At 46.0% G+C, this 26,679-nt stretch overlaps 1 protein-coding gene and 1 pseudogene across 2 annotated transcripts in view; both read left to right on the top strand.

Moving 5' to 3' along the window:
- The window catches only part of Gucy2c (guanylate cyclase 2c), an 84,459-nt gene extending 67,463 nt beyond the window's left edge, over positions 1 to 16,996 (top strand). For both annotated transcript variants that reach the window (NM_145067.3, NM_001127318.1), the window contains 7 exons: positions 1,076 to 1,234; positions 4,450 to 4,642; positions 5,865 to 6,039; positions 9,969 to 10,067; positions 11,493 to 11,587; positions 14,728 to 14,804; positions 16,241 to 16,996. In NM_145067.3, coding sequence (NP_659504.2) covers positions 1,076 to 1,234; positions 4,450 to 4,642; positions 5,865 to 6,039; positions 9,969 to 10,067; positions 11,493 to 11,587; positions 14,728 to 14,804; positions 16,241 to 16,415 — 973 coding nt within the window. In that variant the 3' untranslated portion in view covers positions 16,416 to 16,996. The remainder of the gene's footprint in view (positions 1 to 1,075; positions 1,235 to 4,449; positions 4,643 to 5,864; positions 6,040 to 9,968; positions 10,068 to 11,492; positions 11,588 to 14,727; positions 14,805 to 16,240) is intronic.
- A 1,176-nt stretch (positions 16,997 to 18,172) lies between these two features.
- Positions 18,173 to 19,617, top strand: Gm4714 (annotated as a pseudogene).
- The last annotated feature ends 7,062 nt before the right edge of the window (positions 19,618 to 26,679 follow it).

Raw genomic sequence — 26,679 nt, 5'->3', positions numbered from 1 at the left:
CTTCCTTCCATCTCTGACTTTCTGGAGGTGTCCTTAGGCCCTAAGATTCAGACACCTGCTGAGGTGAGAAGCCAAGGCAGAGATGGGAGCCATGGTCTGATTGGCAGAAGTGTGCACTGTTTGAATAGAGCAGGAACTAGCAACAGATTCAATTCTCGCCTTTTCACTCCTCCCCTGGCTGTCACCGAGGTCAGATGGGACAGTGCAGTATCAGTGACAGGGACTCTCATGGAGATAGATCATGGGCCCCTGGTCTTTACCCTTGACTCTGGTGGGTCTCAAACATGGCTGTTCATTTGAGATTCCCCAAGGAGCTTTAAGAAACACTGGCACCTTAATTCTGCCCTAGAGCATTTGATGTAACAGGGCTAAGGTGTAACTTAGCGGGAGTTTTAATAATTCCCTAGGTGACGAAGATCCATAGTTAAGATGGGGAAACTTTTAATTGAATCCATTCATTTCCACCTCCCCTGTGCTTGCTCCTGATCCCATTCTGCCTAACGAACCTTTACTGCTGGGGTCAAGTAAGAGCCCTTGGGAGCTTGTTATAAAAAAAGTTCTGTCTCTTGGGACTGTGGAGATGTCAACAAGACTAGTCACCTGAGTTCATACCCAAAACAATGATGGTGTCCTCAAACCTCCTTCAAACCCATACTATGACACACACACTCTCTCTCTCTCTCTCTCACACACACACATACACACAAACACACACAATAAACATACACAGAGACACAACATACACATAAACACACACACAGAGACACACAGAGACACAACCAGTCTCTCATACACATATACAGAGAGAGAGGCACAGAGACACACACACATACCAAACACAGAAACACACAGACACACACTCACTTATACAAAGCAAGCCTACACCGTCTGAGGGCAGAAGTGGGAACTTGTCAATGACGTAATCACGATGGCAGAATGGCTGTGGGATCTCAGAACTTTTTTCTATGTCTTAGCATGTTATAAACATTATCTTTAACATACACAACATCATGAGACCCCCCTCACACCCCTTCCCAGTGATGTGTAAAAATCCTTCATCTGTTACCACCTGCAGCCTTTTCCATGACCAGAAAAACGAGTCTTACATGGACACCTTGATCCGACGTCTCCAGCTGTACTCTCGAAACCTGGAACATCTGGTGGAGGAAAGGACTCAGCTGTACAAGGCGGAGAGGGACAGGGCTGACCACCTTAACTTCATGCTCCTCCCACGGTAAGGCCAGCCACCTGTAAACATGGCTTCCCGTGATTCCACAGCCAGGCTCCCAGCTGAAACCTTCAACGTGGCCGCCTCTCCCCATTGCTGGTTTTGTTCTGCATTTGGTTTGGCCTTTGGTTTGTTTGGGGCAGTCTAGGGTGGTTTCCTTTTATAGACCCTTCAGGGTTCAAAATGCTTGAACCTTGCTGAACCTCCTGATTTCACTCTGAATTCCCAAAGCAAAGAAGTTACTGTGAGGATTATGGACTGAGTAGAGGGCTGTGAGTTCTAATATCTCATTAAGTCTACATTCTGCCTTCAGGCAAACTGCTGTCCGTCTGTCCTCAGACTCAGCATGGAAACTCAAGTCTGCCGCATGTGCTGTGTGAACGCTCTCTGAGGCTCTCAGGCATTCAGTGTTGGTGTCTTTGCTTTTCTTCTTGACATCACAAGCAAAGTCCAAGTCACAAGAACTAGAAGTTGTCTGTGGGCGACGAGGCAGGTGTCTTGCCATCAGACCATCTATGAGCGAACTTCATGAAACATAGTCAGGACAGAAGAGAAAGGGCATTAGGACTGAAATCCCCAAAGAGCTTAATGTTTTCAGAACACTGTCATTCGAATAAGTTCCCCCGGAATGTTAAGATAAATGAGGAATCACAATGTGATGGTTTGGTCAATGGCTTTGTACAAGCAAGAAGCAATGGTCTCTTCCCGTTCCGGTGTGGCAAGCTGTTAATTGAGTGTAAGGATAAGCTAGGTAGCCTAGCTCTGGTAAAATTGCGGAAACTGAGCTCAGTGAGACCTGACTTCAAAGCTTGCTTCCACTGGCTACTATTGATGAGCAGTCTTGGATAGGAAACCTAGATGATCCAACCTGTCTCCCATCTTCCTTCAGTATCTTGGGTAGCAGATAGGAAACCAACACTCGTCTATAACATTCATGCTGGGGTATACACAGTAACTGAGGCTTCTCCAGGTTGCTGGTTCCTTAACCCCTCCCATATCCACCCCCATCTGTCCTAATGACTATTTTCCAAATAAAAAGTAGTTTCTCCTCTATAAACCTGGGCAAAGAGGTGGGGGACACACATGTGCCCCATTCAGTCCCTGGGACTTGGAAAAGCCTAATCAGGACCATGAGCCTTCCAGCTCATACACACAGATTAGGAGAGCATTCTGGAAATACACTAGAACCACCCACCTCTATGTCAAAGAGGGTATGTGTTGCCTGAGCCACATAAACTCACTATGTCATGCAGAATTCTTTGCCTGGACAGTAAGGCCTCATTGAGAAACATGATGCCATAGTTGTCCCAGGGTTTCACCATCAGAGGTTTTAGCCAACAATGTCACGTCAGTGGGATAAAACAGCTGCCTCTGCAACTCAAGTTTTCACAAGCTTGGTTCAACATGATCACAAGATGACAATTTTTTTAAAGATTGTATGTGTGTCTGTGTGTGTGCACACACGCACGTGCACATGAACATACTTGCCTGTACATTCAAGTGTAGTTGCCCACACAGAACCGTGGAGGCCATCAGATCTGCTGAGTTTGAGTTATATGTCGTCGTGAGCTCCCTGCTATGGGATCTGGGAAGAAATCTGGGTCCTCTGCAGAAGCAGCAAGCACTCTTAATGGCTGAACACCTCTCCCACCCCAATCATCTTGCTAGGTGGTTGAAGCCAGGCCTTACTCTAACTCTGGAAAAAAATACATTTTATCTTTATGAAAACTTCATGTTTCCACAATAACATAAGGTAGACACTGTCCAGAAGAACCAAAAAGCAACATTTATAGCAACACTGAAGTGTGTATGTAGGAATCACCATCAGTTCAGCATTTATTGAACAGTACCCAGGAGATTAGGAAAACGTAAATGGGTTTCCTTCTTGTGAGAAAACCAAGATATCTAATTTGTATTCACATTCTGTGACAGCAGCAACCCTCTACCCAAGCTCACCACCTGAAGTTCTCTTTCTTTCTCTTACCAGCCACATCAAGGGCTATTTTGCAAAGGTCCCTACATTGTGTTACTACACTTGAAAAGACTTTCCTCTACGCACTGGAGAGTCTCTGTGTGTCCCAGACCCCTGTGACTGATAGACGATGGGTTTTCTGAACGATCCTCAAGGATTCTGCAACTGTTAGTGTCACCTCCAAATCTTCTCCATCTCCCTGAACATGCCTTGGCTTGCAGACAGGTCGTGGTGCAGAGGACAGACAGGCATTGCTCAGTTCTAGTAACAGCTTTGTCTGCAGCAGGCTATGGGATCACATGAAATTCCCACTTCCTTTTCACCCCTTGGTTTTCTTATCTATATAAAAATGAAGGATTTAGGGACTGGAGATGTGGCTTGGCGGTTAGGAGCATTTGTGGCTCTTGCAAAGGACCTGAGTTCACAGCACCCACATGGTAGCTCACAGCCATCTTTAGCTCCAGTCTCAAAGGTGCTCTCTGCTGGCCTCTGCGGGTACCAGACACACTTTTGCAGTACACGTACACACATTTAAGCAAACACATGTACAAAATAAAATAAAATGAGAGCTTTGTTCTCATAGGCTAGTGTTGCACCTCCCAGCCAGCGTCTCAGATTCTGATGCTGAGGTTTCTGCTCAGGCTCCCTTCAAAATGACCCCAACGGCAGCAGAGAGTCCTGAACCCCAGTCAGCCCCAGAACGCTCCCCCCGTGGGGAAGGCAGACACCTTGTCCCCTATAGGAAGTCCCAGTCCACTCAGGTGTCGGACTTGCTCTGAGAAGCTGCCCCTTCCATCCCCTCAGCGAGGTTTTCTGAGCGACTTCTCTTTGGAATCCATAATAATAATACCACGAAGTATCTGAGAGGGGCAGAACTGTTAGCTTTGGCGAGAAGGGCACATTTGTCAAGCTCTTTAGTGCTCATAGCTTTAGGGTCAACTTCTTACATCAGCAACACACTTGACAGTGAGGTTTCTGAATATGGTGTATGCTTGTTTGAAATGGAGATTATGAATATTACTAATCTAAGTTAAGGTTGAAAATGCTTATATTCATCCAAGTTCAAATACACACACACACAAGCAGGCAATGGAGTCACACACACACAACATAGGACATCTGTTGGTTTTGCTTCCTGGACACTCACTGGAATTCATTTTTCAGTCCTGTTGACAGTCGCTACAATCTAAACTGCAAGGCAAGGAAACTCTATGGAGGTTAAAGGTTGTTTTCCACTTGCCTCATCTAGGCTGGTGGTAAAGTCACTGAAGGAGAAAGGCATCGTGGAGCCAGAGCTGTACGAAGAAGTCACAATCTACTTCAGTGACATTGTGGGCTTCACCACCATCTGCAAGTATAGCACGCCCATGGAGGTGGTGGACATGCTCAACGACATCTACAAGAGCTTTGACCAGATTGTGGACCACCATGACGTCTACAAGGTACCTGCTCCAGCCCTCAGGCTGTGACCATTGAGAGGCCCAAGGCCACCAGAGCCTGACACAGTCGCCCCTGTTATAACTCCTGTCCTCTCCTCCCGGTACAGCTATAACAAGAGGCAGGTTAAGAACGCTTCCTATTCTACCTGCATTGAGCTCTAGCACCCAATTCATGGGGGCTCAGAACTGCCTATAACTCTAGCTCCAAGGGATCTGTCATCCTCTTCTGATTCCCGCAGGCACCTGCACTTATGTGCACAAGCCCACACACAGGCACATACAAACATGTACGAAAAACTTAATCCATCCTTCTTTAACACTCACTGAAGTGGTGGTTGAATCCAAGCTGAAACGGAAGAGGTGTAGAAGAATTTTAAAAGGTCAGATGTCAAAATTACCTTAAGAAGTGACCCAGAAGGAACAAATTACAACATGGATAATTTTAGGATGACAAATACAGAGGAAACGGAAGTGTTTCAAATCCCCTACAAAGCAAGGGCAGCATGTAAGATGGCCATAAATGAAACCCAGAGAGTGGAGTTACTGTAAACATTGCTCGAGACCATAAAAATGTTCTATTCTTGAAGGAACCTACAATTACGCTTGGCAAAATACTATACTGAAAACCATAATCACTAAAGTTTATTCTGGTAATTTGGTTTATGACTGAAATCATATAGGATCAGTCAGGTCATTTCATTATTTAGTCTCAATTTTCACTGTGAAATGTATGGGCATGCGTATGCCTCCGTGACTACACCACTTACATGCAGGTGCCCACAGGGACATCTGATGCCCTGAAGCTGAAGGTGCAAATGGGAATGAGTCACCGAGTGAATGCAGAAGTGCACTCTGGTCTTCTGCAAGAGCAGGCGGTGTCCTCAATCACTGAGCCATGTCCACAGCCCCGCGAACAGATTACTTGAACACTTACAGAATTGTTTACAATGTGTAGACACTTCATCTGCACAATCTAACTATAAAATTCTTCTTTATGGCTAAAATCTTCCATAGTTGTTTTGTCATCCAGTTAACTAGACTACTTAAGGAAAGAGAGAGAGAGAGAGAGAACTAGAGAAATTGTCATAGGATGGGCCCTGAATGAGGTAAACAGGACTGCTCGATCTGAGCTCCCATCCCTTACTCTTATGTGCATTCGGCAAAGGATTCTGTTCAATTCAGTCTCCCATGGGGCAGAGCCACTGACGAGAGCATGTTTCCACAGGTAGAAACCATCGGTGACGCCTACGTGGTGGCCAGCGGTCTGCCTATGAGAAACGGCAACCGACACGCGGTAGACATTTCCAAGATGGCCTTGGACATCCTCAGCTTCATAGGGACCTTTGAGTTGGAGCATCTCCCTGGCCTCCCCGTGTGGATCCGCATTGGAGTTCATTCTGGTAAGGAGTTGGGCATCCTAGCAAGAGGGGGTCACTCAAAGTGGAACACACAAGGCATAGACTCAAAGCAAAACACACAGGGCATGGTTTTCCTGTAAAACGTACTCTTAACCTGTGTGCTAAATGTGGAGTCCATTATACATCCTGACGCACTTAGACCCAGCCCATCATCCCCTTGATTGCGCTTGAAATAACACTGTGGATAGCATCTTCATTCCAAAATGGATAAACACTGACCACAGGAAAACAAGAGGTTCTGGGCAGCCCTTAAATCATCATGTCTACTGTCTCACTATTACCTCCCCATACATAGTCCCAACTCCTGTTCATGTTCCCTTAAAATGTTACAATGCTAGGGCTGGAGAGATGGCTGAATGGTCAAGACAGTGTAGCACACTTGTAGGGGACCTGAGTTTAGTTGCCGGCACCCATGATGGGCATCTCACAACACCTGTAACTCCAGCTCCAAGAGAAAATGATGCTCTTCAGGCTTCTTCCAGCATCTACACTCATGCACACCTACCCACAGACATATATATGTATAATGAAACATATAATCTTTTGTTTAAGAAGAAAAAAATATCTAAAAATGTGTGATTCAGAGGAGAAACAACTGGTCAAATGTCTCTGACACTTATACTCACTCTGCAACAGCGCTACAGAGAGCACATGGGTCAGTTAGAAGACCATGGAAGTTCAAAGGAAAGTCAGGAACCAAGTGTAAGGCCATTTGAAAGAATGAGTCAGAGAGGTGAGAGCGAGAGTGAGAGCTAGCATGAGTAGAGGTGCGAGACAGAAAGCATCTGATAGGTTCAAGCTCTATGTCTTACTGTGGAACTTAGAGGGTGGGAGCTGGGGCTGGGGCGCGGGGGTACCTGGACACAAGCACCCACCTAGGAAGAGGCAGAGCAAAGTCCAGAATGAAGAGTCCACAATGGTTCCTGGTCTCCTCTCTGGGTACCCAGGTGCTGCTGTTATACTACCAGGAAGGGAAGTCAAGATCCAGGATCCACCATGATATTTACCCTCGGGGCATCTACACGCCAGGCAGGAAGGGGAAGATGGAGCCCTGGACGAACAGGAGCCAGCCCCATTAGGAGTGAAGGCTGAGAGTACCAAAGGGGCTGGAGGAGAGAAAGCCTTCCTTGGGAGTTTTAGGCAATGCTCTTTAAGGCACCTTTCCCATGGCAGTCAATGAAGCTGTTCTCTGAGACAAGCCTTACTGGTTCACATTGTTTAACTGGATGGTGGATGTGAATATAGACACCTTATTCGGGGTAAACCCGGGATGATATACCTCTTGGGGGAAGAGCACCCAGGAAGGGACGGTCATTAGCTGAAGGCTCTAAGCTATCTAGATGCCTTATTACGATGGAAAAGAACTCTGTCTGTGAGTCACTACGTGACTGAGTGCCCGTGGTCCCCTCAGCGGGCTGTCCTGATTATGTGTTCCAGAGCAGGTACAGAGACAGGTAGGGAATGGCTCCACCCCTGCTGTTTTCAAATCTCTGAGAGTCCCTGGGTTTGAGCTCATCCAACCTTACCAGTCCTAATGCCTGTCTGGTAGCATGGTCCCATGTGCACTACAGCTCCATGGTCCCAACAGGTTACCACAGCTTACCAGTCCTAATGCCTGTCTGGTAGCATGGTCCCACGTGCACTACAGCTCTATGGTCCCAACAGCTGGGCATCTGATTGGTTAAAGTTCTGTGTTACCACTATCTGCTATGCAATTCAATCAGGCATCAGCCTATGACTCGGAGATGGAACTTGAGGATTGTGACTGCGTATTTCTAAATTAAGCTTTTAGTTTAGGTAGCAAGTTAGGATGTCATTTGTTCCATGGAGATACAAGGCAGTGAGCAGCCTCAGGCCACCAGCTTAACTACCAGCCTTGGATATAGAAACTTAAGAAGATAAGTTGTTGGTCTTACAGAAACATGTAGTTGAAGGAGAACTCATGACCAACCTAGATATCTAACAACAGAGAAACAACAACAAATGTGGCACATATACACAAGAGAATGTTACTAGCCATAAAGGAAAAGGACGTTACATTTTTCACAGGAAAGTGGATACAACTGGGCAAATGGACATAATCATATTAACTAAGCCAATGAAGCTAGTTTCAAAAACCAAAAGCCATGTTTTTTTCTCACGTGGTCCCTAGATTTTTACATAACTGTGTAACACTGTATGCATGTATATAACATGAGAGAAGGAAAAATGTCTAGGGGAGCAAAGGGGACTATGGGACAGGGGAGAGGAGAGCAGGCAAGCTAGGAGGGTGAGAGGGATACATGAGCAGTGAACATGTACCCGTGGGGAAATGTCTTTATGGAACACAGTACCATATACAAAGAATACATAAGGTGAAATTTTTAAGTCATCCTCACTAATACTTTGCATGACACATTGTCTTGCCCTTTTCACACAGTCACACATATACACACATGTAAGCACACACACAAGCACACATACACACATGCAAGCACTCACACAAGCACACATACACACATGCTGCCACACACAAGCATACATGCACATATGCAAGCACTCACACAAGCACACATACACACATGCAGCCACACACAAGCACACATACACACATGCAAACACACACATAAGCACACATGCAGGCGTGCACACACACAAGCACTCATACACACAGGCAAACACATACACAAGCACACATAAACACATGTAGGCACACACACAAACACTCATACACACAGGCAAACACACACACAAACACATACACACATGCAGGCACATACACAAGCACACATACACACATGCAAACACACACATAAGCACTCATGCACACATGCAAGCACTCACACAAGCACACATACACACATGAAAACACATATACAAGCCTCCTCTATTTCATCTCTTCTATGTTTTTTTTCTATTATCTTAAACATTTATTGTGTCTTTTTTATTGGATATTTTGTTTATTTACATTTCAAATCCTCTTTTCCAGTTTCCCCTCTGGAAACCCCCTATCCCATCCTCTCTCCCCCTGCTTCTATGATGGTGCTCACCCATGCACCCACTCCCACCTCCCTGCCCTGGCATTCCCCTACACTGGGGCATTAAGCCTTCACAGGACCAAGGACCTCTCCTCCCATTGATGTCTGACAAGGCCATCCTTTGCTATATATGCAGCTGGAGACATGGGACCCTCTATGTTTACTCTTTAGTTGTTGGCTTAGTCCCTGGAATCTCTGGGAGGTCTGGTTGATTGATATTGTTTTTCTTCCTATGGGTTACAAACCCCTTCAGCTCCTTCAGTCCTTTCTCTAACTCCTCCATTAGGGACCTCGTGTTCAGGCCCATGCTTAGCTGCAAGCATCTGCCTCTGTATTTGCTAGGTTCTGGCAGAGCCTCTCAGGAGACAGCTATATCAGGCTCCTGTCAGCAAGCACTTCTTGGCATTCACAATAGTATCTGCGTTTAGTGTCTGTATACAGGATGGATCCCCAGGTGGGGCAGTCTCTGGATGGCCTTGTACTTTTCTTCTGGGTGTTCCGTTGTAGGCCACCAATCCTAGAAACAGCAGCATAATGTTAACACAAGCAAACATGGGCAATTGTGTCTTTGGGTCTACGGCTCCTTCTAGCAATTCAGGGTTCAGGACTGTGTGCTTCGATAAAGCAGACAAGCTATGGGGTCACCTGAGACCTTCTTGAGAGCCCTTGATTTTCAAACGTTGGCATTTTGTGACCTGGACCTCTGAATGCCTTCTTGTTCAGTAAAAATATGTGTTCTTTGCTATAACAAAAGCCCAGAGCTTGTAGTCATTCCTTAAAGGAATCACATCACATGTGTGCCAAGTCTCCGTGCCCATGAGAAAGGCTCACCTGTCCCAGCTCCATTCTTCACTGTGCACTGATGCCTCCCCTTCCTTCCTTCCTTCCTTCTAGGGCCCTGCGCTGCTGGTGTTGTGGGGATCAAGATGCCTCGCTATTGCCTGTTTGGAGACACTGTCAACACTGCCTCCAGGATGGAATCCACCGGCCTCCGTAAGAAGGGGCACTGCTATTTTCTTTAGGGAACAGAGATTCTCTCTTCCAACAGATGCACTTGTAGAACGCTGCACAGTGCCGAGACCCAGTGCCAGAGTGAGGACCCCTCACAGGGCTAGACTTGAGCCTGTGCTAACATGCCATGTTGAATTTTGTTGCGTATACTGCTGATGGTTTCAGTCTCTTTCCTTCAGTTTTAGACTGCTTCTGTATTTGGGGCCCACATGTAATGAAATCGGGCATGTTCTAGATGGAATTATCATGAACGTTAGCATATATCTATGGAAACTGTGTTATCCAATGGGAAAGCTGTGGACCAAATACCTGGCTCAGAGTCACCTTTCCTATTTACCTGGGTTTTCTAGAAGCTGATTTTAGGAGAGAACCTATCTAGGAATTTGTTAGTACACAAAGTTTCAGGCTTTTCCTCAGATCGAATCAGTCTTTGCAAAGGAAGGTGTCTGGCAAAATTGAGGCACCATATACTACTGAATGCAATAGATGATCAACTAATATTGGTGATAGGGGTAATAATAAAAATATATAGTAGAAGGAAGAAAAGAGATGGTAGATGAAGTTTAAAAAGATGACAAGACACGGGACCCACAGCAAGATTTTGGTAGTTAGACTGACATGATCTTAGAATTATGTTCTACAAAGTCAAAGTGTCACGGGAAGAATAAAATGTGACTCAAGCAGACTTAGATTAAAATAAAAACTGTGCTCCAGTCATCTGCATACATTGAGGGAAATCACCCGTTCTTTCAAGACCTCAGAAAGATGAATCCATAAACCAAGGATGAGACACCGACCTCCCTGGGAGGATTTCTGGACAGGACCAGGTCGGTGAAATGTTAAGCACCCTGCTCCGTGGTGGGTGTCCACCGTTCTGACCACTGTCTCAGCTTATGGAGTGGCTGTTGGGCATTCAGCCATGAGCTGTTAGGTAGGAGTCCCTCGTCGACAGTTCTTCCGAAGGGTACGGACAAGGAAAGCTTGAGAAACTCAGAGCCCAACTCTTCGCCTTGCCCTCAGCACCTTAGATATTTACTGGGTCTTTATACTGGAGACCACACAGCCAAAACCCCACCCCAGGCTCAGCAGGAGAAGGTCCATCCAAAGCCAGATCCAAAGGTTTCCACTCTGAGCTGGCATGAAATTCCGCAGACAAAATTTGTAAAGTGCCAACATTCAGAACCCCCAAGAAAAGACTGTGCCAGACTGGTCTTCTGACATGGGCAGCATTTTCTCATGCACTGGCACTGTTTTTAAAGTCACTAAAGCAACTGTGTGCGTTTCTCCATGATGGACAATAGTTGTTTAGGGGGCTGCTGGCGTCTCTCTCGAATCAGAGAGAGACAAACGTGGCCGTATCATGTTTCAACGTGGGTGGATTTTCATGGGTCTGCTTTGTGTCTCCAGCCTTGAGGATTCACATGAGCAGCTCCACCATAACCATCCTGAAGAGAACGGATTGCCAGTTCCTGTATGAAGTGAGGGGAGAAACCTACTTAAAGGTAAGGCTGCTGCAGACCCTTGTGGGCAGGCACTCAGACACAGTGGGCCGCATGAAACCCTCCGCCAAGACAGTCAGAAAAGCTGAAGCTGAAGCTGAAGACCCCTTTGCGGCCTCCCTGGCAGTGATCTCCACCATCCCTGAGAAAGAACCTCTGCCTGAGTGAACTCAGAGCTGCCCTGAACTCCCACAAGCCCTGTAGCTGTTCCGTGCTGGGGCTAGGAGGCTACAAAGCATGGCTACCAGGCCGGAGGGGTGGCTCAAAGGTTAAAAGCACTTGCTGCTCTTGCAGAGAGAGGTCCCAGGTTAAGTTCCCAGCACCTACACGCTGGGCCACAGCCATCTGTAACTCCAGTTATGAGGGATCTGACACCCTCTCTTGGTCTTCATGGTCAGTGCATACACAAGGTAAAAATGCGTACATACAGGCAAAACACTTTAAAGTAAAATAAATAAATCTAAAGATAATTTTAAAAATAACAATACCAGCAACAACAGAATACTGCTACCATTCCATCCATACACACACACCACCTGTCCACATACACACCCCATCTGTCCCCTCCACATACCCACACCACCTGTCCACATACACACACCACCTGTCCACATACACACCATCTGTCCACATACACACACCACCTGTCCCCTTGACATACACACACCGTCTGTCCACATACACACACCATCTGTCCACATACACACACCACCTGTCCACATACACACCCCATCTGTCCCCAGTTCCTCCTCCCAACCCGAGAGCTCAAACTGATCAGGATTCACTATAGTCCAAACACCTGTCTGCTCACTTTCAAATATTGCTTTCTCCATAGTTGCTTTAATCATTATGAGGCTCCGGACCAGTGGGTACCAAGATGTGGCCTCATATTGGTCACTCCTGAGTACTTGTTAAACTGCAGGTGTCTAAACACCCTGCCTGGCCTCCCGAGACCCTAGGGGAAGAGCCAGGCACCTGTACTTCGGACGAGCATTCTGATGTCATGACACATAGATGTTTGAGGATCATGGCTATAGGTCTTCCGTGCTATGTCTTGCTTTTTTGCTCTTGTGTATGTATGTGAGATACATGTGCATACATGAGAGCACACTTGCATGCCTGTGCGCTTGCAGTGTAGAGTAGAGGCCTGAAGTTAATACCAGGATTCTCCCTTATTCTTCAAAGCATAGTCTCATTCAAATCTGGAGCTGACTGACATGGCTAGTCTGGCTATCCAGACAGGGGCTTCCCCATCTCTGCCTTCTGAGGCTGGGGTTTCAGAGAGGGCAGGCATCCACCTGTGCGATAAGCACTTTAACTTCTGAGCCATGCCCCCACCCCCCGTGCTTCTCACATTTAAACCAGCTGCCCTGTGAAGCCACCAGCTGTCCCCAGCCATCCTTCAGGTGCGTTTGAAAATTATCACAATTTTTGATAAAGCCAGCAACTGACTGTATGTGTTTTCATCTCCAGGAGCCATACATGCTACGGCATGTACACTGTAGCTGCAGCTTGGGAAATGCCTCCTTTTAAGCAAAACTGTGTGATAAAACTCAGGTTTTGAGTCTTCCACAAACACGTTTACTAAACCAAGATCATTCCCCTAAAATGCTACTCATAGTCTTGTAAACATGTAGATACATGGATACTAATTTAATCTATATGCATCTGACCTCCCCAGAGAAAACCTTAGCAAAAGTAAAATTTCTCCTAAGTTTCCATTCGTTGTATAACGCCACCCACCCGCCATGAGCCAAACGATTGTCACTTCCAGGGGCTTATTATGTCCCGTGTATTTATAATTCCACACCGGTATAATGAAACTGTGGTAACAATTTTGTCTCAACACTGCTGTAAAAGGTTAAAAGAAAACAAAGCACTGGAGAGAGATGATCTTTACTGTCAAGTCTGAGCGCCCAAATGTGATCCTACGTGGGAAGAGACGGCCAACTCCTGATAGTTGTCCTCTGGCTGGCACATGTGTGTTGTCTTACACACACACACACACACACACACACACACACACATGCACACACACACACATACACACACACATGTGCACACTCACACACTTGTTGGTGTGTGTGTGGTGAGTGTGTGTGTGTGTTTGTGTGAGTGTGTATGTGTGTGTGTTGAGTATGTTCATGGTAGATACATGGATACATGGTTGTATGTATGTGATGTATAGAAACCAGATGTCAACACTGGCTGTCTTCTTCAATTCTTTTAAACCTTTAAGTTTCTCTAAACTGTTAAGTTTTAATTTTTAGTGTGTGTGTGTGTGTGTGTGTGTGTGTGTGTGTGTGTGTGTGTGTGTGTGTGTGTGTGCACGCGCTCATGCACTAGAGGACACCTTTGTGGAGTCTGTTGTCTCTCTTCCTACCTCTGTGTGTGTCCAGCGATCCAGCTCAGGCTGTCAGGCTTTTGTGACTCTCACCTGTGAGCTGTCTTGCCGTCCTCAGTGTTCCGAGGCAGGGTGTCCCACTAACCCTGCAGCTCCCTGGTTTGGACTGGCTTGCCAGTGAGCTCTGGAGATCCTCCTGTCTCTGCTTTCCAGCCTGTGGGTTACAGACACATACGCTGCACCCAGATTTGTACTGGGGTGCTGGTGATCTGAACTCGGGCCCCCATACTCTCACAGCAAGCATTTTCCAAAGGAGCTACTACCTCAGGCTTGAATTTCTCCCTTTGTGAGGTAGGGTTCTATAGCAATACTGTAATCTGAATTACCTTCTGGGAGGACAAGCAAGCTTTACTTTGGAGGTGGCCCATGATGCCTGGAAGCCTGGCACTCAGCTGCTGAGGCAGGAGAAGCGCTGTGAGCTTGTGGTAACCTAGGTTACAGGATAAGCTCCAGCCCTGCCTGTATCCTAGTGTGGAGCCTTGCCTCAGAATTAACTAATTGATTAACTAAGTATTAATCAATTTTTAGAAAACAGAAGAGAGGGTAAAGAAAGAGTTAAAAAAAAAAGCCAGTCTGGTGGGAGACTTCTTAAATTTTTCCTAAATTTCACAGATGGATGTGTGTTTAAATAGAGGCACCAATGGGCAGTGTGGGGGTAGGGTGCCTCTTGGAACAGGTCATTGTCAGGGCATCAGGTGTGGACAGTGCCTCACGGGATCTTCCTCTTTTGTATCTCTAGGGAAGAGGGACAGAGACCACATACTGGCTGACTGGGATGAAGGACCAAGAATACAACCTGCCATCCCCACCGACAGTGTAAGCCTCTGGGTGGCAGAGAGGGGGAGGGGCTGGGAGGTCTCGGTCTTGTTGGCACTTATGCTGCTTAGAGGTACTCAACCTGACAAGTGCCCGGGAGCGGCAATGATGTGTGGGGTGAGCTGAGAACTAAACACGAGAAAGTCTAGAACGTTCCTTTCTCCCGCTGCTGAGCTGGAGTGTCCAGGATGCCTGTATTGTCCTAAGACTCAGCAGTACAGCAAGCGCGCAGCCTCTGCTGTTCTGGAACACTGATGCTCGCTTGTTCCTAGGTCAGACGTGTGTCCTCCCTGAAGTCACACCTCCTCGGTGCTCATGTCCCATTGTCCCAGGGAGGCTCCCCCTGGGAAAGCGGAAGGGGAGGTGCTCTAGAACTGGAGGAGATTTTGTTCTGATTGCGTTGATTTGGGCTTTATTTTGTTTTACTGGCTCCTTTCCCTTCTGCCCTCCAAGGGGTGATTTTTTAGTTGACCCAATTATGTAGTTGCAAGATAATAGACTGATAGGTTAGATAGAGTACATACATACATGAATATGTGCACACGTGCATGCACAGTCACTCAGAGAGAGAAAGAGACAGACAGACAGACAGACAGACAGACAGACAGACAGACAGACAGACAGACATAGCATAGACTGGCCGCCACCTCTCAGTCTCCCTGTCTTGGCCAGTCTCCCAAATGCTGGCTTTATAAAGCTGTAAACCAGCATCTTCACCCAGTTATATCCAGCTTAGATGCACTAAAATATACTTGATTTTCTGAGCGTGATGGCACAGACTTTTGATCCCAGTCCCCAGGCAAGCACATCTCTGAGTCTGAGGCCAGCCTAAACTGCATAGACACTGTCTCAAAAACAAAACAAAGGTAGGTAGAAGGGCTGGAGAGATAGCTTAGTGATGAAAGGACCCAAGTTCAGTTCTCATCACATGGATTCTGTAATTCTAGTCCTGAGGGATATGACGCCCTCTTCTGGACTCTGTGGTTACTGCATGTACCTCTCTCTCTCTCTCTCTCTCACACACACACACACACACACACACACACACACACATACACACACACACACACACCACCTCTATCCACACATAATAAAAATAAAATAAATCTTGAGTCTGGAGAGATGGCTCAGCAGTTAAGGATGCTTGCTTCCTGGTCTCAGTGGCTCTTCTACCACATTCCTCTAGCAATGTTTCACTTTGAAAGAGAAAGATCCATTCCCTATGTACGATGTATTTTGCTTATTGTACACAAGGCAAGGAGAGAGAGTTCTTTGGACTCATCAAAGGCAATGGTGGTGCTGCACTCCCAGCATTTCCTGTGTGTAGCACCGAATAGTCACCGGCTGGGTAGTGGTGGGATTAAACCTGTGGGGTTAAGACAAAGTCCTTGTAGATTGCTGACCAGTTCTGTTGTTCTCTCCCACCCACTTTCCAGGGAGAACCAACAGCGTCTGCAGACTGAGTTCTCAGACATGATCGTTAGCGCCTTACAGAAAAGACAGGCCTCGGGCAAGAAGAGCCGGAGGCCCACTCGGGTGGCCAGCTACAAGAAAGGCTTTCTGGAATACATGCAGCTGAACAATTCAGACCACGATAGCACCTATTTTTAGACCAAGTGAGGTCTGAGAACTGACAGTAGCAACCTCCTATATCATGAATCTGTATTTTCCAGAGACCTCAACAACATAGACAAGCACTTAGCCTCAGTGCCCTGACTGGAACGTAGAACCAACCCCTCAAGTCATGTGGGTCTGATTTTGGGTTGGTTGGTTGGTTGGTTGGTTGGTTTTGGTTTTGTTGAGACAGAGTTTCGTGTATCCCAAGCTGGTCTCAAACTCACTGTGTAGCAGCAGATGACTTTGGACTTCTAAGATCATCCGTGTGTGTTCCTGACAGTGTGATGAGTGTATACGTCAGAGCCCTGTCCCACAGTTCTCCATGGAGCATCAACCTGAATGGAGGAGCGAGGAGGGGGAATGTCCTGTGCTGTACAGAACTTGGGGTTTTGTTCTAATTTTATCTCTGGTTTGGTTTTGTTTTCTGGCTCCTTCCCTCTCTATGTGTGAGAGAAGTTTTTAAATTGTCTGAATTGTATGCTAAGTAGCTTATCTACAAGAAAGTGTGTTTAACTAGTGATTTTTGCAGAAACCATGCTGGATATTAGGTAAAAAATAAAAGTGTTTAGAGTCTAGTTTGTGTCTCTTCTGCCTGCTCCTCTTCCTGGGGCTGCCAGACCTCACCTCCTACTTACTGGAAGACAAAATGTCCCGGAGCTAAGGCAAGGCTCTTCAGGGGCAAGGTCCTTGACGGCTGGTAGCATCCTCTGTGCCAGGGAAATTATCTATTTCAAACTGTGGTTTTGCCTTGGCCTGCCCACTTAGCCATGTGAATATGCAACAGCCTGTCATGGCAGAGACCTAAGAACCAGGCACAGGTTCAATTCCTACACGGCTCTGCTCTAGGAAGTCACCAGTGCCTCCCAAGCACTTGCTATTTCTGGCACTGTAAACCCTTCCTTAAGTTACACACTGCTCTCCCTGTATAAATTACAGTTTATACATACCACATGCAGTGTGTGTGTGTGTGTGTGTGTGTGTGTGTGTGTATTCTCTCAATGTATGTGTGTATGTGTGTGTGTATATATATATACATATGTATATGTTCTATCATTTTAATATGTGTACACACTCTCTATTTTTTGTTGCTGTGATAAAATACCATAACTAAGGCAACTTATGAAAGAAAGCATTTATTTTAGCTTATGGATCCAGAGTTTATGAATGGTGAGCGATCATATCTTTATCAGCATTCGGGAAACAGAGCAAGAAACGTGGAAATGAGGGAGGCGATAACCAGCCCGTTCCCAGTGAGTGAGTCCTCCGGCAAGGATATAGTTATGGAAGGTCCCATAACCTCCCAAACAGTGCCACCAACTGGGGACAAGGTGTTTAAATATTTGACCCTATTGCATATATTTGTTCAAGCCACCACACTCACCATATAAATTTTTATGTTCAGCCTGTATGAAACCAATATGGAGCCATTAATTGGATATTTTCATAGTAATTCTAAAAGTAGCGTGTATATAAAGCTCACTAAAAGTACTCAGTAGTTGTACATCATTAATCAATACTAATTATTGCAAAGCACTGCTCAGTTGCATATGCATGTGATAAGAATCCATACATTAGCCAGGCAGTGGTGGTGCACGCCTTTAATCCCAGCACTTGGGAGGCAGAGGCAGGCGGATTTCTGAGTTTGAGGCCAGCCTGGTTTACAAAGTGAGTTCCAGGACAGCCAGGGATACACAGAGAAACCCTATCTCCAAAAAAAACGAAAAACAAACAAACAAACAAAATCAGGTACATTATAGGAACGGCCGTCGGCAGTAAAAAAAATGAATGATGCCTAACCTAACATATGAGACTTTGCCCTTTAGTAACCAGTTCCAACCTCTTGAACCCCATAAAAATGAGCCCCACACAGTAACTGGGACCCTTGAGGACTGTCACTCACGTGGCCTGCTGTCACTCTAGACAGTGTCTCCCTCTACAGACAGTGTCACCCTCTACAACCTGCACTATGACTTTACTCCGAATAAAGCTGTCTTGCCTCTTCTGCAAATCTATATGAGCCCAGACCACCACCACTGACAAAAAGTAGCTTGAAAATATGTTGTAGAACTTCTGCCTTTTGTTCTGTTTTCTGTTTCTTTTTTAAAGATTTGTTTATTTATTTTAAATGTTGTGAATATGGGTGTCTGTGTGTAGATTTGTGCATGTCTTAGTGTGGGTCTCCAAGGAGTCCAGAAGAAGGCATCGCATCCTCTGGAGCGGGATCTACAGGAAGTCGTCAGTTGTCTGCTATGACTGCTGGAACCCTAACTCAAGTCCTCTTTGAGGGCAGTGCGCTGGCTAATTTCCTGTCAACTTGACAAGGTAAAGCCGTTTTGGAAATGGAAAGTGCAGTTGTGAAAACGCCTACATCAGATTGGCCTGTGGGCAAAAGTATAACACGTTCTTAATTAGTGATTGATGTGGGAAGGCCCAGTGCATTGTGGGTGATGCTCTCAGACCACTGGGCTGGTGGTTGTGGGCACTATAAGAAATCAAGCTGAGGGTGCTGGCCTCATCACTGCGTGCTCAGCTCTTCCAAGGACTGCTGCGCCCAGATTTCACCTGATTCTTTAAAATGCCACGCAGAATGGAGCACACCATGGAAACCGTGACGCTTACATTTCATAGATTTTCAGAGAACAACGGAGGACCTGAGAATTCTCATGGAAAGAGAGGTCCTTGGGGTTCTGGAGAATCAAAAGGACTCCCTGGCTGTGTGGACAAAATAATGAAGGACCTGGACCAGTGCCAGATGACAAAGTGGGCTTCCAGAGCTTTCTATCAGTAGCACCGGGCCTCATCATTGCATGCAATGACTATTTTGTAGTTCACATGGAGCAGAAGGGGAAGAAGTAAGCCCGCTGGAGCACTGCTACCCCATCCTGATGCATGTTCTCTCGAGGGGTCACTTGAGGGGTCTGCCCCACTGCTTCTTGTGAACAGATCAGGATCCTTAGGAAATATGCAGATACCATCCAACCCCAACTGCCCTTCCCCAGTCTTGATGCTTGAGTGCTTGCCACAATGGGTTTAACAGCCCAGATGGACTCATAAGCCTTGCTGCACCTGCAGCTTCCCACAGGAACTTAGAGGAAGAGACTGCCCCTGAGCTTGCTTTGCAACATAATCCAACTGAAACAAAGGATGGGTCTTGTGGTTTTTCCCTCTATAAACTGGAGCTGCAGAATTAAACTTTGAGCCTTGATCAGAACCTTGTCTTGGCTTCATCCTTCTCTCACACCCGGTCCTTTTCATTTCCAGCCCCCCTTTCAGGTAAACCCAGTTCTCCATGGCTGCTGGATGGCTACAGAGAAGCAGAGAAAGAAAAATTAAAGAGTTTGATTTTTATATTGCTTGCATCCCACTGCCCTCAATAAAGTTCTTTTTTAAAGGGAGAGAGAGAGAGAGAGAGAGAGAGAGAGAGAGAGAGAGAGAGAGAGAGAGAGAGAGAGAGAGAGAAAGGAGCAAGGCATAGAAAGCAGGCCAGTACACAGCACACCTCTGTCTCTGTGTCCTCTTCTCCATGTGTGAGACACTCCTGAAAAAAATGTAGAGGTCTACCCGCTCCCCAGCATAGCTGGAACCATTTTGTTCCATACCTGCCAGCTATTTCATATTGTTGCTATAATATGCTGCCAGTCACTGACACAGAATAATAACTTGACTCAAAGCAAGGTCACGCCCAATCACACATCTTGTTATGCTCTGAATGTTATAAGGTTTGTTAATTCCTAAGAAATTCCACAAAGCTTTATGCAGGACCCATCAAATTAAAGGTCAATATGAACTGTAATGTCTAAAATGGCTTGGGTCAGAGCTGACCACCGGGCAGCACTTCCTGCACCTGCATAAGAGCTCGCTGTGGTTTTTGTGTTTTTTCCTTTATAAGCTGACAGAGAAAAGATGTTTGGCACCATGGCTCAGCCCCCCACCCCCAAGAAATTCTGAGCTACAGTCCTGACTGATCAGCATTGTGGTGTGTCTTCAATAAACCATCCCTGCCTGACTGAGATCAGTGTCTGTATGGTTTGTGAGGCAACTCTTAGACCCCAGCAATAAGAACAAAACATCCAAGATGACCTGAGTCCTGGCGATTGTTCTTTAACATGAGTGTTCTGAACTGAGCACGCCACTGTGTTCCTTACATGATTCAAAACCTGACAGGAAACTGTTAGAGACGAAGGGACAAACAAACCAGTTGTTTCTTGATCTTTCAGCCAGTTCCTCACCCCTTGCCCGATAGAGCATGGTAGCACCATAGCAAGCGCCCCCTCAGAAACTGCGTGCTAGCCTATCTTTAACGCTTATCTTCTCTCTTTTTCCCATAAAGAACTTCCTAACTGGCCACTTCCTGTTCATCTACACCCGTGATTATGGTTCAATTTCCAAACCCACTGCCAGTCGATGGAAACCGGGGGAGGTCACAGAGTGGCCCTCAGCCATCTTGGACGTGGCACAAATCCTTGACTAACGAGGCAAAAATCCATGGTACTGTAGTCACCAGGAAAAGCTGCCACACTAACAGGGGCTGAGGGAAACCGTGAACGAGATGAGAAACTACCCTTCTTGTGGAGGCATTCCAGGCTCAGGATGACCAGAGTGAGAGCTGAAGACGTGAGGTCTCTTTGGGAATCTTCCAGGAGAAGTCTATTACAACTGTGGGGCAGAATCTGGGATGTTTGACAGCATGGCATTCAAATGCAGTCTAGGAATTTCAGTAAGTGACAAGCACAGGGGGTTCTAGAAGCTCAAAGAAGGAAGCACACACCTTAGCGGAAGGAGAGGCTTGCAAGAAGCCATCGGAGTAAGGGAACAAGGTGTTACGGGAAGATACAACAATGAGACACAGGTGTGGAACACAGCAGGAACTGCTATAGGCAAAGTGACTCAACAGATTCTCAGGAACTTGGTGCTGGCAGCCCAGATCGGGCACTGACGGTGAGAAAGCCACCTAGGCGATGTCTCTATAGTCAGGGATTTCTGATTCAAGTTTTGCATGTTCGGGAAATTGATTGGCATGTGCTAATCTCCTGGGGACTGCTTCATTCACAGACAGGAGAGAATCACATACAAGCGGATGCGCTTACTCATGCTGTGTATAACATTTACGCCAATAACAATAGTTGTACTAGAGTGGTGTAACCAATAATGCCTTGGGACTCAGACTTCAGAGCCCAAGGAGCAAGCCTCTGTCTGGTTCAGCCGGGAACTGAGTAACACACACTCTTCCTCCTCTGACTCTCCACCATTATGATCTGTGCAGTCTCAGAGACTTCAAAAGTCTCATTGCTGTGGTTAATTGAACAGTGCTACCTGAAGCCAGCCTTAGGTCTTAGGCTGAGAAGCAGATAACTAGGATGTGTTTTGGGACATGTGAAGTCCTCTGGGGGGAAATGCGAGCATGAGACCGTAGAGCCGACAACGAGCTAGTGCAAAAGATGCTGGGATGGGGTCGCTCTGACCCGCTGAGGGCTGGGTGGCTCAATGTTCATGAATTCCGAGAGTTATGCTCATTGTTCGTCCACACAGAATCTCTGCTTGCATGAGCATAGGAAAAGGTATGCACGCTTATCTAACACATCAAGGGTGGTGTACTTATTAGTTGAGATTTCCCACTTCTGGTTCTGACCCGAGTTCTATTTTCTCATTGGTATCATGTGCCAAGCAGCTGCCACGCCCTCCCTCAAACCAGCATGGGTGGAGCCTTCTGCCATGCCTTTTCCACCGCAATGGTTGTAGCCATTCCTGCACGATCAGGAGTGTGACCTCAGTGAGTAATGGGAGTGTTTACAGTGGATGTGCCATTTCTAAACTTAAGTTAAATTTACCTTGCTTTACCTGGCTCTGCCATTAAGCTCCTACTTGACAAACCCGCCCATCTGAATGTTCGTTAACCACTAATTTGTTTGCGCATGCATCATTCCCAAACCATTTAGCAAACACTGCTTTCTACCCTGAGATCACAAGGCTACAGGATACCTACCCTGCAAAAGATCACGGTCGTGATCAACAGCATCTCCCCAGAGGCAGCTTTGCATCACGCCTTCGCTGTCATGCCAAGAATATTACATTTTTCCTCTTACGTCAGCGCAAATGCTAGTGAATTGTTTTCCCATCTCCGTACACTCGTTCCTACAGTCAATTGGCCACTAAATTTTGTCTGTTTGAATTTTCAACTTCTCATTTCTACCCCAGCAGGTATATGTCTTCTCACGGCTGGACTGCTGGACCGTCCTAGCCAGTGCCTGATGCGAGAGGCATCACTCTCTGTCCATCAAGCTTGCTCACATGCTCTAAAATACGTGGCTTTTGTGTCACATGCGTGCAGGTACCCAAGGAGGCCAGAAGAGGGAGCCAGAACCCCTGGAGTTGGAGTTACCAGAAGGTATGATCCGTCTGACAGGGTGCTAGGGATGGAACTGCAGTCCTTTGCAAGAACAGCCAGACCTTGCTGAGCTGTCTCTCCAGCCCCAGGATTCCTCCCAGTGTCAACAATTAACCTCTTGGCAATCTCTTCTCACTGCAAACCTGCTCCTTGCTCTATCTCCTCATTTTGTCAGTGGTAGCTTCTGTCATCCAGTTGCCCTGGTCAAACACCTTAGAGCCAGCCTTGCCATATGTCCATAGCTAAGATGTCAGTCAGTTCTGAAGCTTACACGCTGCCTTCCTAGGACAGATCCCTGAGAGAAGAGCCTACCCATCTTCCTCTGTATCCCCAATGCTGAATGATTGACAGCTCCAAAGCTGTCCAACGTGTAGTCACAGACTGTTGAATTCCTGCGTAATTATCTGCATTTTAGTCACGTCTATTTTCTTATTTAGTTGAGCAAGCCTGTGCAAGCAATCCCATAATTACATTGCAAAAACAACAATGAGAAACTTTAAACATGTGCTGAGATATAAGACTTTTGTATCCATTAGCTGTTTGTTTGAGACAAGCTCTCACTACTTAGTCCTGGCTGGCCTTGAACCACCCATTCACAGCTTGTGTCACAGCTTCGTCTCAGTGTCAGGGCATCTGTGTATCCAGATAAGTGGTCTCCATTTTGCAATACAAAGATCTGTGCACCATAGACCTGTGACTTGAGAGACGAAGCTCTGAGGAAAGGAAAAAAGCATATCTGACCATTGCTGGTGTGTGGTTTTGCTATGGCTCGTGGTTGAGATTGCGTTTCTGGTGGTAAGGATGGAACCTGGGGCCTTGCATACTAAGCAAGCACTCCACACTGAGCGGCATCCTTGTCTCTGTCTGCCTTTGCTGTCAGTTTTGAGCTGACAAGCTTTGCAATTTTTTTTTTTCACAGATCTTGGGATTTGTGTCACAAAATGCTCTTACTGCCACAGCAATGTGTGGAATGTGAAAGGGGGGAGGTCAAAGGTAGAAAAGAGAGACTAGCCCTGAGTGCCTAGGGCTCAGTCGAGAATGGAATGGGGGAAGGAAGCTGCAAAGACCCTAAAGCAGGAGAGGGGGCGGGACTCAGATGACCCAGGGAAGACACTTTGCAGTGGTTGACTGAGGGTAAGTGAAAATCTCTGTGCTGTTGTCTACGGCTCTTAAAGGGAAGTTGAGGGGATTCCCACACTACGGCTTTCTCTTCCTCTCTGAAGAGGGAGGTGGGCCGCCTACTCAGAACAGAATCAGTGAGAGGGGAAGTTCGAAAAGTGAACCATCCATTTTCAAGTACTCTGAGGAAGTGAGAGGGTAGGCCGAGCAGGGAGACTTAATAGGACGGCTGAGGTGATTTTTCTCCAGCTGTGGTCTGCTAGGGGCGGCAGACAGAGCCTCTAGCTGGATTCGTCTGCGTATTTTGCCGGCTGGAGTTGCTGTAATAAAACATCATGACCAACAGCAACTTGGAGACAAAGGGGTTTATTTTATCTCCCGCTTCCAGGCCACAGTCCATCGCAGAGGGAGGGCAACAGGAACTCAGGGCAGAAACACTGACTGAGGCAGGAGCTGAAACAGAGGCCATGGAGGGGTGCTGCTTACTGGCTTGTTCCTCACGACTTGCTGAGCCCGCTTTCTTATACAACTCAGGACCACCTACCAAGGGGTGGCCTCCTCCACCTGCTATGGGCTACTCCCCCCGCCCAATCAATCATTGATCATAAAACTGCACTACAGTCTCACCAACAGATGTATGTATTCTCAGTTGAGCGTCTCCCTTCCAAGATAACTCCAGCTTGTGTCAAGTAAGAAAGGCCAACAAGGCCAGCTGGGTTATATTAACAATTGTGAGGTCTCCATAGGCCTGTTGTGATACCCAGGGGTCGTGACCAAGCCCTAGGAACTCTATAATGTCAATTATGTCTTTTCAAAATGAGCTATTTCAGTGCAAAGAAGTCAGTTTACAAAACAAACCAAAAGTATAACTATAAAATAAAACCATAGCAAACCTTACCAAAATTAATGTCACAAATAAAAGACCTGGTGACCTGATGTTTATATTTTAACTTTGATGGAAATACATCTGTGACATGTGTGATTTTATTTATTTACACATCACATAAAAATCTAGAATTCTCTTTTCTGCACTTGTCAATGAAACATCTGACTTCTGTTCAGCATTAAGTGTCTTGTTGATGAATGTTATGCCCCGACTTGCTTTTTTTTTTTTTTTTTCTGAGACAGGGTTTCTCTGTGTAGCCCTGGAACTCCCTCTGTAGACCAGGCTGGCCTCGAATCTGACTTGCTTTTTAAACAGGAAATGTATTCTTGGGGACTGTGTTCTGAGGTAACAAAATTCATCATCAGCACGAAGCTGTTAGACTCCAGCCTGGGTGTGTTGCCGAGCACCTTTATTCCCAGCACTGAGGATTGTCTCCACAGGAAGTTCCAGGCCAGCCCGGGCTGCACAGTGACACCTTGCCTCCAAATAAATAAGTAAATAAATAAATGTTAGGCTTCTTGAACTAATTTATAAAATTAGCATGATCAAAAAAATACCAACCAAACTCTTATAGAATAGACAGGGTTTCTTAAAGTATAAATACTCAAGGGCAGACAGGAAGACAGTAATACTAACAAAACCAAGGGGAACACATATCAATCCATTGTAAAGCTTCCATCATGAAAACAACAAGGTGAACTGTGCTGGATAGAAGAGAAAAGGAATCGATTCAGTTAGCATATAAATAAATGTATTATAAAGACGGTGTTCCACGTCACCCAGAAACAGTGAACTTTTGTAGTAAATATGCTGGAATTTGTAGTAAATATTCTGCCAGTTGGAAAGATAAAGTTGTATCCTTCACCCCTAAGAGTAAACTTCAGCAGGGCACGCCGCTGTACACTACACATCCGTAAGTCCCCGCACCGGGATGACCGAGGCAGAAGGACTTTGAATTTGAGGCCAGCCTGGCTATGTAGCAAGACCACATCTCCAAAGAATAAATAAATTAATAAAAACTTCAAATGCATCAGGACGATAAAAGCAAAGAAAGAAGCTATGTGAATATTGCAGTCAAACGTGGGTGCCTGCAGAGCATGGGGTATGAGGAGTAGCTCTAGAACTACCAAATCCGGAGGCAATAAAGCTGAAAAGTGTGACCATGTACGAGTGCACGATTCTTCCTGGTCACAAAGGCTATAAAAAAAAAGCAGGGCAAACTAAGAATGTGACTGTATTTGGAATCTTTTAAGTAGCAATAAAATTATAATGAGCTAAAAGGCGACTGCAAGCTGTGTGAGTGTGTGTGTGTGTGTGGGTGTGGGTGTGGGTGTGTGAGTATGTGTGTGTATATGTGTGTATGTGTGTGAATGTGTTTGTATGTGTATGTGTTTGTGTGTGTGTGTGTGTGTATGTGAGTATGTATGTATGTGTGTGTATGTGTATATATATGTGTGTATATATGTGTGTGTGTATGTGTGTGTTTATGTGTATGTGTGTATGTATGTGTATGTGTGTGTATGTGTGTGTGTTTGTGTGTGTGTGTATATGTGAGTATGTGTGTATGTGTGTATGTATGTGTATGTGTTTGTGTGTATGTGTATATATATGTGTGTGTGTATGTGTGTTTATGTATATGTGTGTATGTGTGTGTGTTTGTGTGTGTGTGTGTATGTGTGTGTGTGTGTGTGTGTGTCTCCAAAGCCTGGCTATGGCAGGTACTTTGTCACTGAGCTGCATCCTTAGCTGCCACCGCACACTTGGTTTTGCTTGCATCACTAAGACTTAGCATCCTCCTCTCATAAAGAACCGCAAAGTTTCAGGAATTGACGATAGCCAGTAGCAGAGCGTGCCGAAAGCTCTGAACA

Source organism: Mus musculus, chromosome 6 (assembly GCF_000001635.26).
Source record: "Mus musculus strain C57BL/6J chromosome 6, GRCm38.p6 C57BL/6J".
Lineage (NCBI taxonomy): Eukaryota > Metazoa > Chordata > Mammalia > Rodentia > Muridae > Mus > Mus musculus.
The sequence above is the reverse complement of the archived record's forward strand: the minus strand, read 5'-3'. Positions and strand labels throughout refer to the sequence as shown.